Raw genomic sequence first — 20,639 nt, forward strand, 5'->3', positions numbered from 1 at the left:
AGGTTTTGTTTGTTTGTTATTTCCAGAAGCCCAGAGTGCTGGGGACTCGAACCTGGGCCTCCAGCACGAGAGCCTGGCACGCTATGAGCTGTGCTATACGGACTGCCCCTAAGCATTCTCTTTTCTATACGAACTGGATTGAAGACCTTACCCCACTTGTTCCCGTTGGTTACCCTATGATACCTGTTAGAATGTGTCCAATTTTCTCCCAGTAGTTACTTTAGAAAACCTAATTAGACTACTGCCAACTTTACCCCCATTGATCATTTTAAAATAATAAATCTGTGGCGGGAGTTGTCATGGTGATAAGCCCTCAGTGGCAGGAGTTGTCATGATAATAGAACTTATATCAAGCAGGGACATAATTTGTCTCCCTATCTTGTCCTCCAGCGGTATCTTCCTCATACCCTGTCTCCACCATCTTGGTACCTAACAGAAATATCAGACAAATACAAACTGACTGATGGATAGTCTGCAAAGTCATTGGATTGTCCTCTTTAAAAATTCAAGGTCATGCAAGAATGGCAAGACTAGGAATTGTTCCAGAGAGAAGAAAATGAATGAGACATGACAATTAAATGCAACACATGATCCTGGAATGGATTCCCATAAAGGATTTTATAGGGAAAAAATCAGAAAAATCTGAATGAGGTTTGTAGGTAGAAGATGCTATGGTCTCAATGTTCATTTCTTGATTTCGATAGACATGATATTTTGAAGACTGTCCTTATTTTTACGAAACAGATACTGCCAAGTATTTAGGAGTAATGTGACATCATGTCTGTAAATCACTCTCAAATGATTCCACAACACAAAACAACAACAAAAAATGTTCTCTATATATAGAGAAAGAGTGATAAGACAGAGGTGTTAAATTGCTAACAATTGAGGAATCAGGCTGAGGGAATACAGGTGTTCTTTGAATTCTTGAAACTATTTCAAAGTTTTAAATCATTTCCACTTTAATAGTTGTGAACTATTTCTAATAACTATTTTAATTCCATGCAGCAATCTAATTCAAAATGAGTATGAAATAAAAGCATAAAGCTAATGAGAAATAAGTCACGAACAAAGTAAAAGAATTTTTAATATAAATAAGAACTACTCACTAAATGTTCTAAAACCTATGAGTCTTGAATTCTATGCTTCATTTATGCACTAAATTTTACTATTAAGGAGCCATGGGTGAGGGGTTGGAGAAGTCTAGCTCCACAAAGGTCTTCTCTTCGTATTATTAGGATAAAAAATAAGGAACAGTGGCACATGCCTGTGATACCGGTGACTTGAGAGGATAAGGCAGAAGGATCCGAGTTTGAGGCCAGCTTTAGTAACTTAGCAAGACCCTGTCTCAAAACGAAAATAATAGTAATAAAAAAAGCAAGGGAGTGAAGCTCAGTAGTAGAATGTTTCTGAGTTCAATTCCAGTACTATAAATAAATAAATAAATAATAAGGTACAATGAATTCCCAAGAGGATTTCATATCAGTTTTTCTTAATATGCAAAAGCTTTCATTTATTTCATTTCATTATAAACAAGTCAAACAAAAGTCTCCAAATTATATAATATAATGAACCCCCATCGAACCTAAATACATTTGTTTTTTCTATCTGAAAACATTTATTAGTTTTCTTTCACCTTGTATCTTCCACACACACGCACACACAAAAGAAGTAACTTCTATTAACATAACTAGGGTCACATACAGCTATTGGTTTCACCGTTTTACAACAAAACTATTTCTGAGAGTTATACTTTCTTTAAATAATCTCCCTTACTAAAAATAATATTTTGAAAATTTTTAAAACTACCTAAAAATGATTTAGATATTTTTGTTTTCTTGTTTTGTTTGCTTTGTATTAATCATGACTATAAGAGTTCCTTCCTCTGTGTTCTTCACATAGAATGTGTCCTCTGCCAATGTTTTTCACAAGCAAAATCTTAAGAAAATGTCAGGTACAATTGCCTACCCATGAGTCTTTTCTTGTTACTATACCTTATTTGGGAAAGCTTAGTATTTGTGCCTTTAATGCATTATATTACCAAGTGGGCCTAACTCAAATTACTAAATATTTTTCACAATAGATTATAATGTCCCAGCCAGCAGGCTGTTTCTTACTAAGGCTCTTTGTGTGTCCTCAAATTAAGTAGAATATTATAAACTAATTATAGGGCTGGGGTTGTGGCTCAGTGGGAGGGCCCTTGCCTGGCACATGTGAGGCACTGGTTTCAATTCTCAGCACCACATATAAATATATGAAAAAAATAATGATCCATCAACATCTAAAAATATATACAAAAAATGAATAATTATAATCTATACTGTTCAAAATCCTGTTTTCATTTCCAACTCCATATCCCCAAATTTCCCTATGAGCAGTAAGAGTTAATGTTTATTGAGTAAAACTATATATCATTCACGTTTCTAGATACTTTGATTGAAACCAGGGCCTTGTGCTTTTGAGGCAAGCACTGAGCTATATACCCAGTCCTTCCTAGATACTTTTTAACATTAACACATATAATCCTCCCAGGTACCCTATGATATAATTATTAATATTCCTATTTTCCAGTTGAGGGAAAGAGAAGTCAAGTGATTGACAGTAAGTGGCAGAGTTAGGAATCAAACCAGGAGAGACATGTTCCCAACTTCCTAGCAAGAGAAAAATAGCCCTTTTAAAGGTCTATGTTTACAGATGTGTCTGGATTAAGCAGCAGTTTCACAGCCAGAATTTAAAGACATTCTATACTTTTTAAAAAAACACGATAAAACAGTTCACAGCAACATTTTACCAAATCCTGGCCTTCTTATGCTCTGTGCGCACTTCAGAAATTACACAGCCTCTACCTAGCCCTCACGTCCAGTATTCCAAGTCCCAAGCAAATAAACACCAAAACAAGCAGTCACTTCTCTCCATTCTTTCATTAGACAGATCTTTCCCGCCTCCCACTATTTGTTATAGAAACAAAAAACTCAAGATAGTTATATCTTTAAGGGGACTTGTTCTTTTAAAGATTTTGAGCCTTCTCATCAGAAAAATGTTGATCCATTTATCACACAAAGTTGGAGGCAGCTACCGTGTTACAGACCCTAGATTAAGAGTCCCTATCTCGAAGATTAAGACTTGCAAAGTTCAATCACACGTGCATTTTCTGTGACCCGCGCCCCGCTGCACTACAGGAACCCGCTGTACCCCAAACGGCCCATAGATGGCGCTGCAAGAACACGTAAGTGCATCATCCGCGTCAATGGGAACGACTTATAGGGGGCGGGGATTCGAGCCGTCACCCCATGGTGGGAGGAGCCTACAGAAGGACGCGGGAAGGCAAGTGTTCTCCTGTGCGCAGGCGCAGGGTTGGGCACTCCCCCGGGAGTGAGGGCTGCTGGGCTCGATGACGTGGCCTGGCAACGTCCCTGCCGGTGCGGCCTCCGGAGAACCGGCGCCGCCGAAACTGCCCGCGGCCTAGTCCCCTGCGCTCGTGTGCTTGTGAACCGGAGCTGGGGACAGCAGTGGCGGTCCGGCCTGCTAGGACTAGACGGGGCTGCTGCCATGGGGGAGTGACGCGCCTGCGCCCGCTGTTCCGCGGCAGCGGCGAGACATGAGGAGACCCCGCGGCAGGGGCAGCGGCGGCGGCTCCTGAGCCCGGGGATGGAGGAGAAATACAGCGGGGACGCGCTGACCAGCCCCGGCGGCGGCGGCGGCCTCGGGCGGGTGGACGTGCCCAGCGCTCGGTAAGGGATCGATCCCGACTTGCCGCTTGCGTACTGCGGCCCCGGACGGCAGCTGCCAGCCGGGCGGTTCGGACACACCTTCTCCGGCCTCCCTGGGGCCCCGCACGCGCTACCGAGCCCTGGGTCCTCTTCCGCTGCCTCCCAGCCGGCTGCCTGCCTCTGGGCTCCTTGGCCCCTGTGGCGCCCACTGCAGAACGGACGCTCTGAGATCCAGGAAGCTTCTGCTGGAGTCCCTGGGTTTCAGGGCAGACCGTCAGCCTTAGAACCGCCAGCCAGTTTCTAATCTCAGAAACATTTCTCTTTGCTGTTTCTCCTTCGCTCAGTAGTTTGGTGACAACCTTAACGACGTTTCCCTGTGTAAATTGGGGGAAGGTGTCACTATCATCTCTGAAGAAATCAAAGTACAAGCAGATGAACTTGGGTGTGCAGGTTAACCCAGCACATCAAGAATCCAGCCCCGTCGTTGAGTTTTCTTTTCCTTTTTTGGTTTTCTTTTGTTATTTAAATAAGAAGTGTGTGCTCGTTGTCAAAAAAAAAAAAAAAAAAAAAAAAAAAAATCATAGAGTTTCACCAACACCCAAAGGCCAGGGACCAAGTAGCACAGTGACACTGTCCAGTGTGTCTTTCCTGACCTGCCCTAAATTCTGAGGTAGTATTACAGGATGCATAAAATATGGCCCAGCAGTTTGATTAGAACTGGTATTTATTGCCTTCATTTCAAATGAGGTTAAGTTTCTGTGGTTCTTTAAAACTTTGAGGTTTAAAAATTATTTTGATAAATTCCTGAGAACTGTAGTAACAGCTTTACTGACAACTTTTTTGTGAAAAATCAAAACACCACATATCTTGGAGCAGAACTTCAACCACCTGCATTATTGTAGCATAAATTTTCTAATCTATTTTGAGCAATTCATTTTGTAAATATCAGCATATATCAGGTGTTAATTTTTGACCCATGACAACTAAATGCAATGAGATTGTGGTCTAGATTTGGTAGTAGTGAAAGAAAAATGCTATAAAATGACATGACCATGTCAGTTGACAAAATTGGACTATGGACTACAGATGAAAGTATCATATCATTAAGTTTCCTGTTGATAACCCTACTGGTTTTATAGCAGAATGCCCACATTCTTATTTAGGAGTAAAGAAACACTGATGTATTTTACTTACTCTCAAATAATGGGAGGGGGGGGAGCTATTTGAGAGAATAAAGCAAATGAGACAATATGTTTACAATTAAGGTGTTTAGATACAGGGCATGCTATTTTTACAGATTCTGTGTTAACTTGGAATTATTTCTAAACGAAATAGTGTTAAATGCTTTTTTACTCAAGAGCTTATTGTCTTAGGTAGGTAAATGTGATAAACAATCCTTTGCCATCTTGTTTGCTCAGCAGAGTTGTCGTGTTGGTTCATTGCAGAACCCAAATCAATTCAGGACTGGCTGATTTTGATGGATTCCAGGTTACAAAAGTTTTCTTTATATAGGCTGAAAAACAAATACTGGTGTAATCTCCAACAGAAACTGACTGTGGTGGCACATGCCTGTAGTAATCCCAGCTATTCAGGAGGCTGAGGCAGGAGGATCAAAAGTTTGAGACCAAACTAGCAATTTAGCAAGACCCTGTCTCAAAATAATACATTAAAGGCCGGGATATAGTTCACTGGCAGGGAACTTGCTTAACACGGGTTTGATCCCCAGTATCTCAAAAAAGCAACAACTAATTGATAAAAAAAAATTATTTAATTGAAGATATTTTTATGCCTGAATTCACAGATATGGACTGTTTTAATAAGGTTGTCTGGTTTTTTTTGTTTTTGTTTTTGTTTTTTCTCCCTTACATAACTAGGGATTGGACCCAGGAGCACTTAACCATTGAGTCACATCCCCAGCCCATTTTATTTTTTATTTTGATAGGGTCTCACTAAGTTACTGAGACTGACCTCAGACTTACAGTCAGTCCCTCCTACCTCATCCTCCCAAGTCACTGGAATTACAGGTGTGCACCCCATGCCGAGCTCTGTGTGTGTGTGTGTGTGTGTGTGTGTGTGTGTGGTTTATTTAAAAAAGGAATAAAGAAAATTGGTGTGTCAGAATCATAAGAGTAATAACATCAATATGTATTTTACATATATAAATGCTCTGTATGACTACATCTTGGCATTCAAGTGCCTTATTTTTCAAGTTTTGTTAATACTTTAGTCAGAAATTATTTAGAAATCTATATATTACTCACCTTCTTAAAACAAGTGCATTATAAATATAGCTTAGTAGTAGAGCACTTGCCTGGCTGAGGCCCTGGGTTTGATCCCCAACACTACAAAAAGAAATTACATATGTAGGAATATATAGACAGAGATACAAAATTTACCTTTCCTTAATGATTTGTAGTCATGATGAGCAGCATCCCATGAACTGAGCAATACAATACTGTCTTCAAGGGCTGCTTCCCAGTATTCGTGTTTTACTTTGCTGCTGCCTATATTTTGAAATATTCTTCCTTTTCCATGCTTTTATTTCCAACACAGTCTTCAATACAGACTATATCTCAAACTCTGTGGAGATATCCTTCCCTTCCCTTGGTCACTTCTACTACATGTGTTCTTATCAAACTCTGTTCAGTGGATCACATAGATTTGTCTACTTGCCAGTCTTTCCCAGTAGACCTCAAGCTTCTTAATGCAGGTCTCTGCTATGCATTTAGTGTCTCAGCTGTTACCTAGAAATGTGTTTAATTGTAAGAAACAAAAATAACAGAGGCTTAAACAAATAAAGCTTCTTTCTTCTCACAACAAAGAAACCAGGGGTTCCTGGTGTTTGTTCAGAGTCCTCAGTGTTACCATCTGGGAGGCAAGTTCTTTTTGTCTTTCCTCTCTGCCATTAATTCTTAGTGTATTGGCTTTCATATTCAGGCTTGTTATAATCCCAAATAGCCATTTGGGATTAAAATTGTGCAGATAAATTTTAATAAAATCCTCCCATTAAGGCAGGAATGAGGTTGAGGAAATAGTTCCAAGTACATCTTGCCCTTATATGTGGAAGAGGGAAGGCTGTACCTGAAACCACGCTGTCAGTAAGTGAACAAGGACTATTTGAAGAATGAATAGCCCTATGGAGGATGTACGTATAACTGGGAGTAGATGAGAACCCTCAAAAGCCTTTTGAATGAACTTTGGTCTTCTGAGCAATATTAAAAAGAACAGGCTAAGGAGACATGGGATTGACCCTGTCTAGCTCTCTGTGCTTCATCTTCCCAATCTACAACTTGAGAGGAGCTGGACTGGAGAATCTCTGAAGGTGTTTTCTTAACCTCTTAATGTCAATGTCCTAACATTTTTGCCCCAACATCTGCTTTCAGACCTACATAACTGCTAGAGATTTGGCAGGCTCTGTAGAAGGGTTCTGCTGGGAAGTTGTAGCCTGGCTATTGGGATGTTAAAATTAAAGTAGAGAAGGAAAGCAGGGCTAAGAAGAGAAACTTCTTTTTAATCTCCACAGTTTTAGTCCAGTGCCTCATCCTTCCTTTCCTTTTTGCTTCATGTCCAGACCTAAGCAGAGGCTAAGCCTTATGACTCATGTGGTGGTTGAGAAAGGATGTTGCCTGGCTGTGTGGGACAAGAACCTGGGAATCCAGTTACTTAGAAGACTTCCCCAAGGATCCTCCTTTTGCAGCTTCCCACATCCTTTCTCAAATGCTTGTGGTTCCTGGGCCTTTTCAGGACTCTCTAGTTCAGGGCATTTGAATTTTCAATACTCACCGTAATCACTTAGCAAGTTAGAGGAGGAGAAACCTAAGGTGTTTACCATTTCTTTGCTTCTTCCTGAGTGACTGTTGTTGAGTTTCATCACAGATAGAATGTAGTTCCTATTTTGTTTTCCTTATTTGTTTGGAGTAATTGATAAATTAAAAGACATATTGTAGGGGCTAGAGCTGTGGCTCAGTGGAAGAGCACTTAGTTGCCTGGCACGTGTGAGGCACTGGGTTTGATCCTTAGCACCACATAAAATATAAATACGTGTGTGGTGTGTGTGTGTGTGTGTGTGTGAGATATATATATATATATATAAAAAGATGTTACAAGCTGGGCACAGTGGCACACACCTGTAATTCAGCTACCTGGGAGACTGAGGCAGGATGATCGCAAGTTCGAAGCCAGCTTCAGCACTTTAAAAAGACCCCCAGCAACTGAGCCAGAGCCTGTCTCAAAATAAAACATAAAAAGGGCTGGGGATGTGAAGGTGTGGCTCATTGGTTAAGCGCCCTGGTTCAATCCCCAGTAACAAAAAAATAAAAAGCATATTATAGCCAGACATGGTAGCACTTGTAATCCCAGCAATGCAGGAAGCTAAAACAGGAGAATCAAAAGTTTGAGGCCAGCCTTGGCAATTTAGTGAGATCCTGTCTCATAATAAAAAGAACTGGACCATATACAGCGAAAGGAATGAAAAGTTATGCTCCATTTGTGTACAATGTGTCCAAATGCATTCTGTCATGTACAACCAATTAGAACAAATTTTTAAAAAGGTGTAGAGTGTAGCTTAGTGACAGATGGTTAACCAAGACCATCTTTATTTTTAGTTTGTTGCTTTTTTAAAAAAGTAGACTGTATCTATATATATTATCATTCATATACACTGAAAAGAAACCAGTAGTATAATATACACCAGAATGTTAACAATAGTTATCATGTGTATAATGAGTAGTTTGGGTTTGTTTGGCTTTTTTGTTTTATTTCATATTTATTGATGTGTATATCTTTGAATTCTGTAATGATATCTCCTGTAAGAAGAAAAACAAGAAAGAGTACTGAGTTCCTTGTGATTTCAATGATACTGAAAGTTGTTTGTGCTTTTATTTTCAGATTAACAAATATATTGTGTTACTATGTTTCACTAAAGTTTTGAAAGCTGTGGGACTTTTTGAATCATATGATCTCCTAAAAGCTGTTCACATTGTTCAGTTCATTTTCATATTAAAACTTGGGTGAGTATGTTCCTTATTTTCTAAGTTAAACCATGTTAGAAGCTAGGCATGATGGCATACAACCTATAGTCCCAGGACTTGGGAAGTTGAGGCAGGAAAATCACTTGAGCCCAGGAGTTAAAAGTCAACCTGGCAACTTGGCAAGACAAAAAAAAAAAAAAACTCAAAACATGCTGAACTGCACTTCCTATATAATCCCTTCATTGTGTACTATGTTCTCTTCTACATATAGTAATTCATTCTTCCTAAATTGAGATTTCTGGATCTTGAATTGATCGTGACCACCCTCTGCTATTTTATGTGTTACTAAAAATCTATTAAACTCTTGGAGTATAATTTTGGTGATCTAAGAAAGAGATTCTTGACTAAAGAAATTTAAGCACCAGTTGTATGCAACTGGGGGAGACAGGGAATTGAACCCAGGGCTTTGCACATGCTAGATAAGTACTCTTCCACTGTGGTACATCCCCAGCCCCTTTTATGTTTATTGTGAGATGGAGACTCAATAAATTATCCAGGTTGGTCTTGAACTTCCAATCTTCCTGCAACAGCCTCCCAAGTAGCCATGATTACAGGCATGTGCCACCTTGCGTGGCACATTTTATATCACGTTTTGGCAAAAGTAGCAACATATAATTAGTACTTTCTTTATTTCTATCATATTGGTTCAAGATTTGTTATTATTGAACTCTAGAGAAAATAAGCATTTTTCTTTTGTATGTCAAGGTATTAAAAAATATTGAGACTCCACTTATGTGGCTTGTGAACTGGTTCTAAAGACAATTACAAAAGAATAATTCCCCAAAATGTGCCGTGGAAACTTGTTAGAATAAGTACAGTTCTCCAGTACAGTTCTTTAGAGGACAACATACCTTTAAAGTTCTGGTACATTTATTTAAAATAAGCGTACTTACTTAAAACCACATCTTGTATTTAAAATTGATTAATATGTTACTGTTTTAATATTACAGGACTGCATTTTTTATGATTTTGTCTCAAAAACCATTTCTTCTGGGAAAACTGTTACCAAACACCAGGTAAAGTTTTTGCAGAATCATTTATTCCTTGCTCGTTTTTTAATCAGGGATACTTGGAAAATAATTTAAATGTTCAACAGAAAATATGTACAACTAATCTGCTCTTGACTTATTTGACATATATTTGGTTTATGTCACAAATTAGAAACCTAGGGCTGGAGATGTAGCTCAGTTGGTAGAGTACCTGCCTCACAAGCACAAGGCCCTGGGTTCAATCCCTAGCACCACCAAAAAAAAAAAAAAAAAGACCCTGTCTCAAAATTTAAAAATGAAAAAAACGGAGTTCTAGATCAGTGGTTAAAAAAAAAAAAGAAACCTATACCAGGATTTTTATTAGAATGACAAATTTAAGTATTTGTGTTTTAGAGACAGAACATTTTTTAAAAATAGGATTAATATTTAAACCCCATGTTACATGTCTTTCTGTTTTCAAATAATTGAAGCACTAAAATTCCTGGTAGAAAAGAATTTGAAGACTAAATCATTCCATATTCCTAGGAAACTGGTGAGGAAACTGAGAGAAAACAGAAAATTGTAAAAAAAGTATTTCAAGAGCTAACAACAGACAAGAACACAGATAATGGAAACTACTGTCTTGCAATCTAGAGTTAATCAAGGGATCTTAGCAATTCTAATTTTAATTTTAAAATATGTAGTTATTTAGCTTTTAAAATGTTTGTTACTATTTTTTTTTTCTTGTTTTTTTTTTTTTTAATTTTTTTAGTTGTAGATGAACACAACCCCTTTATTTATTTATTTATTTTTATGTGGTGCTGAGGATTAAACCAGTGCTTCACACATGCTGGGCAAATGCTCTACCACTGAACTACAACGCTAGCCCCCTATTTTTCTCTTTTATGTGTTACCATTTTTATCATTTTATCTTCATGTTTATTTAAATTGAGATATTTAGTAAACATGACTGAAATTTTCATTTTTTGTTTCTATTTATAGTGGATCAAATATTTAAACATGCAGTTGCTGGGTGTATAATTTCACTCTTGTGGTTTTTTGGCCTTACTCTCTGTGACCACTAAGGTAAATAAAAGTGCATATTTAGAACGTTTGTTTATATTTCCTCATTTTGAATGTTAATTTTGTTCCACTTTATTTTCTGTCAAGTATTTATTTGTACAAAAGCTTTTATCACTTCTATAGCTTTGGATAGAATTCAACAGAGAAAGAATAACTGGCTTGTGGATTAGTTCTTCGGTGAATTCCATATGTATTTACTTATGATCTGTCGTAGATACTTTACTAGTTAGCATCCAAGGAGTTTCAGAAAATGTTTATCATAGTGGCTTTTTTTTAAATCACTTATTAGTGATCATTTTACTTGCTGATTTAGAAGCTAAAAGGTCTGAAATGGTAATAAAATCAACCAATAAGGAGAGACACAAGTATTTAAAGCGTGTATGTGTGTGTGTGTTTGTGTGTGTGTATACTGGGAATTTAACCCAGGGGTGCTTTACCACTAAGCTACATTCCTAGCCCAGCCCCTCCCCCAACCCCTCCGCCCCCAGCCCCTTTTTGTATTTATTTAGGGACAGGGTCTTGCTGAGTTGCTTAGGCCTCCCTAAGTTGCTGAGGCTGACTTTGAAACTAGCAGTCCTCCTACCTCAGACTCCCAAGCCACTGGGATTATAGGCATGCACCTCCACACCCAGTGTATTTTGACATATTATTCATGTACAACTTCCTGTCTTCTGGTTGTACATGATGTGGAATTATATTGGTCATGTATTCATAAATGAACATAGGAAAGTAATGTCCAATTCATTCTACTGTTTTTCCTATTTCCCATTCCCCCTTTATTCCCCTTGTCTAACTTTTTGGCCCAATTCTACAAGTAACTTGTAAACAAATGTTTTGAAATAGATTATCAGTCATCAGATTAAAGGTGGCAAGTTAAGTAGACTCCCATTTCTTGTTCCCCTAGAACCTATACAGAGTAATCTTTAGTGTGCTGATGGGCCTGTTTAGAGAAGAAATGCTTAAGGACACTTAATAGAATTAGAACATGAAATTGTACATAAGCCTCCTTTTACTATTTTTTCTATTTCTAATTGGTTTTATTTACTTAGTAAGTATAAGAAAAAGTACCTTACCAATCATGAGGGGAAGTGTGAGAACAAGAGGTAAAGAGTAAAATGAAGAATCTCACTCAAAATAGTGGTGTGAACAGTGGGGAGAATGATGAATGAGAAATACTTTATGTAAAGTTCTTTTCCCTCTCTCAGACATTAGAATAGCTTCTGGGATGGGGTCCCTTTGGGTGGTTTGCCCTGTGCTTTGTCAACTACAGAGTGTGTATAAATCCAAATGTCATATCCCTGTCCATAATAGCAACAGCATCCAAAAGGGTGGGAAAGCTGGCAAAATTTCTCAGCTTGGGTACAACTTTTTCAATTTGTTCTTGAATATAAGTGAATAGTACTGCTGCTTACATCTGTTAAGATTTTAAATTTCTTACAAAGTTATGTTTTAGTTCATATGCTATTAAATCACTGTCTCTATGTAGTAAGACAGGGAAGGAAGGGGGAAATAACTTAAACTCTTCCTTGGCTCCTTCTTTAGTCATCTACCTCCTACTTTTGCAACTCCTGACCACACCAACACTGCTGCTCTTATCTTTGACTAAAACTATCATGCAGTTACTCATTAGAAAGATCTCCTTTCAAGTTGAATGGGTGGCACATGCCTGTAATCCCAGTCACTAGGGAGGCTGAAGCAGGAGGATCCCAAGTTCAAGGCCAGACGTAGTAACTTGCCAAGACCCTGTCTTAAAATAAAAAGGGCTGGTGACATAGTTCAGTGATGGAGCCAGTCACCAGTACCTCCAAAAAAAAAAAGAAAGAAAGATTCCTGCCATATTTCATAGTCTGTATAATTTTAGGTTAGTATTGCTATGTTATATATTTTATTTTCTTAAATTTCCAATTTTAACAGAACCAAGTTATCACCAATGTGCTCTCATTACAGATTTTTAGGTAAAGAGAAAAAGTGAAACGTATTTAATAAGCAGCTGAAATCACTGCTGTTTAGACCTCATAAACCTCTTATGACTGGAGATATAAGTGTCTTATATATTTCAAAGAAGTATTTCAACTAAGAAAGAATAAATATAGACAAAATATGTTGAAGAATAATAAATGACATCCATGTATCTTAACACTAAGACCCGAAAATAAAACCTCATCAATACCTTTGAAGCCCTGTGTCTCTCCTGATTATATCTCTTCCTTTCCCTTTGAATATAACCAACATCTTAAGTTTTGTTTTTCATTCTGTCCATTTTTTTGTAGTTTATTTTTCCCCCTCTTTCTCTTTTCTTCCTACTTTCTCTTAGTGTTTAACGTTGCAAGTTTTTTACTTTCTATAAATGGAATTACTTTGCATTTATTTTTCTGCAACATGCTTCTCCCACTCAGTGTTATGCTATATATATAGTATGCGTGTGTGTGTGGTGTGGTGTGTGTGTGTGTGTGTGTGTGCGTGTGTGTGTGTATACATTTTTTCTTTTTTTTTTTGGTACGGGAGTTTGAACCCATAGGTGTTCAACCACTGAGTCACAGCCACAGCCCTTTTTATATTTATTTTGAGACAAGATCTCAGTAAGTTGCTTAGGGCCTTGCTAAGTTGCTGAGGCTGACTTTGAACTTGCAATCCTCCTGCTTCAGCCCCTAAGCAGCTGGGATTATAGGCATGCACCACCATGCCCAACTCAGTATATAATTTGTATAGCAGTTTCTTTTTTTTTTAAATTCATGTCTTAAAATTCACCTTTCTTAAGCATTTTTTTTAGGTGTTGATGGACACAATACCTTTTATTTTATTTTATTTTATTTTATTTTTACATGGTGCTGAGGATCAAACCCAGTGCCTCACATGTACTAGGCAAGTGCTCCACCACTGACTGAGCTACAACCCCAGCCCAAAATTCACCTTTTTAAAATGTTCACCAGAATTGTTTATAACATGCACCTATAGTCCCACCTACTTGGGAAGTTGAGGCAGAACAATCACTTGAGCCCAGGAATTCAATGCCAACCTGAGTAACATAGTGAGATCTTGTCTCCAAAAAAATAAATAAATAAAGTGTCCACTTCAACCAGGCTGGCGCATACCTGTAATTCTAGAGACTCCGGAGGCTCAGGCAGGAGGATTGCAAGTTGGAGGCCAACTTCAGCATTTTAGTGAGGCCCTAAGCAGCTTAATGAGACCTTGTCTCAAAATAAAATATCAAAAGGGCTGGGGATATGGCTCAGTAGTTAAGCATCCCCGGTTCAATCTCCAGTACCTACCCCCCCAAAAAAAGTATATACTTCAGTATTTCACATATCAATAAGATTTCATTCATTCTTACTCTGTATAATAAATAGTTCACTGAGTGGTAATACTCTAGTTTATATTATTTATGCTTTTATTAGTGGATAAGTAAGTTGTTTACCCTTTGGGCTTACTGCAAGCAGTGCTGATATGAGCAATCTCATAAGTATTTCCTGATACACACATACAAGAAATCCATATGATTACCATTAGTTAGTGGTCTTATTGGATGTTTGTAGGGTCAACCTTTCTAAGGTACTTAATACCAAAATGTTTTCCATAGCAATTGTACCTACTTACTTGTCTCATAATGTATGATATTTTGTTAATTCAAGGGAAATACTTTCTTTTCTTGTACTTTAGATCATGCTTCCTGATAAAGGTCATAAATGATATTTTTTTTCCCATAGGACTTTGCTGCTATTTGAACACAGTGATATTGTTGTTATCTCACTACTCAGTGTATTGTTCACTAGTTCTGGAGGAGGACCAGCAAAGGTAGATTTTCCATTATCAATTACTCAGAAATTGAAAGTATAGTTGTAAAATATTATCCAAAGCAAAAAAAAAAAAAAAAAATTTACCATTTATAATAATGCAGGGTGGGGAAAGAATGCAGGGGGTTTTATGTTGGCTTTGTTGGTTTTAGATTTTTCTTACAAAAATGTTTTTCTTGTGTTTTTTAATTTTGAAACGATTACAGATTCCTAGAAAGTTTAAAAGAAAAAAAAAAAAAAGAGAGAGATCTACCTTTCAGTTTTCCCCAAAGATTAACTTCTTACCCAACAAAAGTATACTATCAAAGCCACCAAACTGATGTTGGTACAACCCATAGAGCTTATCCAGATTTTACTAGTTTTACATACACCTATGTGTATATATATATAGATCTGTGTAGCTACTACCACAACCAAGATACAGAGCTGACAAAACCACAAAGCTCTCCTTCCCCCACCTGTTCTTAACCCCCATAATCATTTTTGGAAAATACTTATAAACTTGTTATATTTAAAGTCTGATGAACATTCATCCAGCAATTTGCCAATTTGGAACCCCTGTTAAGTAATTCAAGTATTATCCTTTTTGGTGAAGTGATTTACCAATCTATAATTTCAAACTGTTAAAGCTATAATGTTTCTGTTTTACCAAATTAAAAATTTCCTGTGCATGGTACATTATCCTAGACACAGAGGAAAGAAAAAATAAAGACAAGATAAGATAATCCGTGTTCTGAAAAGGACTTTACAGTTAAGTTTATGTTCTCATTTATCAAGTGTAGTGGTAATCACATGTGAGTGGCGTAGAGGAAGATAAATAATAAAGTGAACAAAATAACATGCCAAGTAGAGCAGAGTAAAAGAGTGCCTAGACTGCAGATTTCAAATTAGGTCAAATTAGTGTGAGAACATAGGCCACTCTTTACTCCTTCCCCCTTGGTAAGAGAGTACTCCAAGATAAAATACAAGTGAACTGAAGAATATTGTGTGCTTTTAAAAAAAGATGTTTGTGAAAACAGTAATCTCTAGGTGAAGAAGAACTCTCCAAGCATAAAAGCAATGGGAGAAAATTTAACAATAAAAAATAAATACTATACTTTCAGGGATCATTTCTCAATAAAATAGAGAAAGGGAATCGGGCAGGGAAGGAGGGGAGGGTAAAGGGAGGTTCTTGGGAATAAAATTTATCAAATTATATTGTGTACATGTACAAATATGTAAGAACAAATTCCACTATTATGTATAATTGCAATGCACCAATAAAATGTAAAAAGACAAATTGCCACAAATAAAAGTTTTATGTTTATTTTAAAATGTAAATCACTCCTATCAGTTAAGGAAAATGCTTAAATTCCTCAACAGAAATGAGCAAAAAGCAGGAAAAAACAACTCACCAAAGAAATACAAATGACTTTAAAACACTAAAAAAAAAAACAAGTTTGGCAGCACTAACAGAAATGAAATGAAAATATAAATTTTGCATATCTTCTCATTAATATTAGTAGTGAAATCAGAGCATCTGTCTAGAACGCATTGATTTTTTTTAAAAAATTCATTTTATATGTGTGTGTGTATATGTGTGTGTATATATAAATATATGTGTATATATATATACATATAAATTAAGGTTCTGAAGCACTACAAAATTCTCAGTTGTCCTCTTTCTTAACAGAAGATTAAATTATATTCTCTATTTGAGTGTTGTTGATATCCTAAATCAGTGAAATGTTAAGAACTTTGAAATGATATGTTTTTTATGTATATTAACTTTTGTCATAGTGCCTACCACACTGAAAATTTATCAAGCACAGTGGTAATCATATCAATAGACTGGTATTCCAACTTTTGAACTTTATTAACTAGAAGTATTATCTACTAGAAGTATTTTCTCAAGTATTTATACTCACATATAAATATATGAAATATTACACAAATGTATACATATCATGCAGAAAGTACCTATAAATATGGAATATATAGTAATGATATTTCAGGTCATTTTTATATATACCTGACATTCTGAAATGTTTACATCAACTAAGCCAATGTATCCTTTCTATAATTTCCTTTCATTAAAATCTTTTCCCTGAAATGAGAACATAAACTTAAAAAGTTTTCAGGAGCTGAAAATGTAGCTCTGTGGTCCAGCACTTACCTAGCATGCATGAGGCCCTGGGTTCCAGCCCAGCACCATATGAAAAAGAAAAGTTTATCAGTTTTTTTAATGTGCTTTACATCCTTACTAGACATCAGAAATGACTTTGCTAATTTTCTTAACATAGCCTCATGATTCTTCTTCCTTAGAGGAATAAGTAATAACTATAATATTCTCTATTCCTTGCATGTTATGCAGGACAGTAACTCCCTGTTAATCATTCTATAGCTAGTTGGGGCTTTTCAACCAGAAGTAAAGTAACATCTAGGAAGTTTGATTACATAAACATTAATAGTGTGTTCATACTAACATGCCTAGCCACATTAGCAAGGAGATAATCAAAGTTGTCCATATTATGTGTATTAAATAACCTTAAAATATTCTGCAGGAACCAGGCATGATGGCACATCCCTGTAATCCTAGCAATTCAAGAGGCCAAGGCAGGAGGATCATGAATTCAGAGCCAGCTTCAGAAACTTCTGAAGGCCCTAAGCAACTTAGCAACACCCTGTCTCAAATTTAAAAGGGTTAGGGACATGGCTCATTGGTTAAGCACCCTGGGTTCAGTCCCTGGTGCCAAAAAACATATTCTGCAACTTTGTTGAATCATTTTACATTTATATCTTACTATTAATACTATAAACTTATGTAAGGGCTTTAATATCAGATGTTGTTATTTCTTTAAGTGTTGATTTTTTTTAATGTTTTGCTTTAGTATTTAATATAGTTATTTTAAGAATCAACCCTTTAAAAAAGACATCCTTTGTATTTTTTTTATTCATTTTCAGACAAGGGGAGCTGCTTTTTTCATAATTGCTGTGATCTGTTTATTGCTTTTCGACAATGATGATCTTATGGCTAAAATGGCTGAACACCGTATCCTTTAAAATGCAGTAGATTGGAATTAAAGTCTTATAGAAAATAGAAGACTGGCAGAATGAAAAAGAGATGAATGAATTAAACTGATCAATCATGAATGACACAGATTAATGCAGACATCCTAAATCAATATTTAAATTTATTAAATCAATAGTGAATAAATTCATTCTAAATATCTTTTAGATCTCAATATTTTCTAAACAGCCAAAGTTTTCCAAAATGTAAAGACATTGAAAGAATATATTAGAATGTTCTTGTGCTTAAAAAAAAAAAAAAATCATGGGCTGGGGAGATAGCTCAGTTGGTAGAGTGCTCGCCTTGCAAGCACGAGGCCCTGGGTTCAATCCCCAGCACCACAAAAAAAAAAAAAAAAAAAAAAAGAGAAAAGAAAAGAAAATCATTTAAATTCCCTTACCTGGTGTTTACTTGCTTGCTCTAAATTCTTATTGCTAGCTCAGCCCCCACTCTTCTCTTGTATGAACTCACCTTTCCAGTCAAATATGTCTATTCATTTTATTCTACAGGCAAGTCCTGTTCTTTCCTATCCACATACTATTGCCCACTCTATTCAGAACTCATAGCAGCCATTATGGTTCTTCTGGTTACTCATACTCACTACCCTAAATCTTATTAGTAAACTAATAATAATTTACTTTGTGACAGTGAGAGAGTATAGCACTTTGAAAAAGCTTAAGCACTGTTACAATTGTTTTGGAAACAAATGAAACATTCCATTATTTAGTTTGTTTTGTTTTGTTTTTAAGAGAAACATGTTATTGAGGGTAGTCAGGTTTGTGACAACCAGACTAGTCTGTATTCAAAACAATAATGTAGCTAAAATTTGAAAAGGACTTCAGATTTTGAAGAGTTAATATTTGGAATTTTTTTCTTTACTCCAACTCCCTTAGCTGAAGGACATCATGACAGTGCTCTAACTCACATGCTCTACACAGCCATTGCCTTCTTAGGTGTGGCAGATCATAAGGTATGTTCTTTCCTTTATTGTTAATGTGATCAAAAGATTTTGAAAAGTCATAGCAACTATAACTTTAAAAGTACATTTAGGGCTCATTGGTGGATCACTTGCCTAGCATGTGTGAGACCCTGGGTTCGATTCTCAATACTGCATATAAATAAGTAAAATAAAGGTCCATTGACAACTAAAAAAAACATTTAAAAAAGGGGGGGGGGAGTCTGGAGTTGTGACTCAGTGGTAGAGCGCTCACCTATCATGTGTGAGGCACTGGGTTCGATTCTCAGCACCACATATAAATAAATGAGTAAAAAATAAAGGCCTATCAACATCTAAGAAGTTTTTTTTTAAAAAAAGTGTATTTAAGGGGCTGGGGATGTAGCTCAGTGGTTGAGTGCTGGCCTAGCCCTTGTGAAGTACTGGGTTCATACCCAATACTCCCCCCCAAAAAAACATGCATTTAAAATAAGGTGTGATGGCTAATGATTATTATCCTGGCAACTCTGGAGACTGAAGCAGGAGGATCACAAGTTACATACCAGCCTCTGCAATTTAGTGAGACCCTGTCTCAAAAGAAAATATTAAAAGGACTGGGGATGTGACTCAGTTGTAGAGTGCCCCTGGGTTTAGTCCCCAATATCCCCCCCAAATAAAAAAACAAGATACAATAAGTAATCAGGGTGTAGAGCTCAGCAGTAGAATGCTTGCCTAGCATGTGCATGACCCTGGGTTAGAATCCCTAGCACCACAAAAATAAAATTTTTTAAATATTGGTAAATAACAATATTGCCTCCCACTTAAGTAGTTAGGTAATTGGGAATACAGGAAAACCATACTGGTCCCATTTCTTCATATATGTATTTAGGATTGAATATTGAACTGTGTGTTTCCAATGACACTTACCTAATTTTATTCATAGGGTGGAGTACTATTGCTAGTACTGGCTTTGTGTTGCAAAGTTGGTTTTCATACAGCTTCCAGAAAGCTCTCTATAGATGTTGGTGGTGCCAAACGTCTTCAGGCTTTATCCCAGCTTGTTTCTGTGCTTCTTTTGTGCCCATGGGTCATTGTTCTTTCTGTGACAACTGAGGTAAGAACAAGAATTTACTAGTAATTAAAATGAATTGCTATAACTTATAAATTTTAGTCCAGTATATTTAGTCTAAATATGAAGTTGAAAGTGGCTTAAATTATCCTCTTTTTTTTTGTAATTTTTTAAAATGTGGAATTAATGTTATTGCTTATAAAAATACAAGTGAAACATTATTACATTACATATCCCTCATATTCCTATGGCCCAAACAAATCATTTGAAGAAATAACAATTTGATTTAGGCTCAAGAGCGGATTGTGGGTCAACTAGTAGTTATAAAATTATTATTAAATAATATACTTTTATTTTTAGGAAAGAGGATTGCAAGTTTAAAGCCTCAGCAACTTAGCAAGACCCTGTCTCAAAATAAAAATTGAAAAGGCCTGGAGATGTGGCTTAGTAGTTAAAAGCCCCTGGGTTCAGTCCCTGGTACCCAAAAATATATATACATATATACTTTTTTTTTTTTTTAATACTTTGGAAAATACTGGGAAAATGTACCAATTGTTTATAACTCATATATATTAAGTTGGCATTTTATGAATCATAACAAGGATTAACAAAAATATAACATCTTGTAAAACGTGATTTTGATGTACATATAGTATTGACTCTTTTCTTTTTTCCCCAGAGTAAAGTTGAGTCTTGGTTTTCTCTCATTATGCCTTTCACAACGGTTATCTTTTTCGTCACGATCCTGGACTTCTATGTGGATTCCATTTGTTCAGTCAAAATGGAAGTTTCCAAATGTGCCCGTTATGGGTCCTTTCCCATTTTTATTAGTGCTCTTCTTTTTGGAAATTTTTGGACACATCCAATAACAGACCAGCTTCGGGCCATGAACAAAGCAGCACACCAGGAGAGCACTGAACACGTCCTGTCTGGAGGAGTGGTAGTGAGCGCTATATTCTTCATTTTGTGTAAGCATTTTTCCTTTTGTTTTATTTTAACATTATT

The 20,639-nt window shown here is 36.5% G+C and overlaps 1 protein-coding gene across 1 annotated transcript in view; it reads left to right on the forward strand.

Annotated features, from left to right (window-relative positions):
- Positions 1 to 3,380: 3,380 nt before the first annotated feature.
- Positions 3,381 to 20,639, forward strand: part of Slc30a5 (solute carrier family 30 member 5) — a 30,545-nt gene continuing 13,286 nt past the window's right edge. Inside the window, 12 exon segments of the mRNA XM_047556351.1 lie at positions 3,381 to 3,731; position 4,245; positions 8,598 to 8,719; positions 9,691 to 9,725; positions 9,728 to 9,756; positions 10,711 to 10,717; positions 10,720 to 10,804; positions 14,496 to 14,583; positions 17,526 to 17,613; positions 18,525 to 18,601; positions 19,509 to 19,679; positions 20,314 to 20,602. Of these exon segments, the coding sequence (XP_047412307.1) occupies positions 3,649 to 3,731; position 4,245; positions 8,598 to 8,719; positions 9,691 to 9,725; positions 9,728 to 9,756; positions 10,711 to 10,717; positions 10,720 to 10,804; positions 14,496 to 14,583; positions 17,526 to 17,613; positions 18,525 to 18,601; positions 19,509 to 19,679; positions 20,314 to 20,602 (1,075 nt within the window). The 5' untranslated portion in view covers positions 3,381 to 3,648.

Source organism: Sciurus carolinensis, chromosome 6, assembly GCF_902686445.1.
Source record: "Sciurus carolinensis chromosome 6, mSciCar1.2, whole genome shotgun sequence".
NCBI lineage: Eukaryota > Metazoa > Chordata > Mammalia > Rodentia > Sciuridae > Sciurus > Sciurus carolinensis.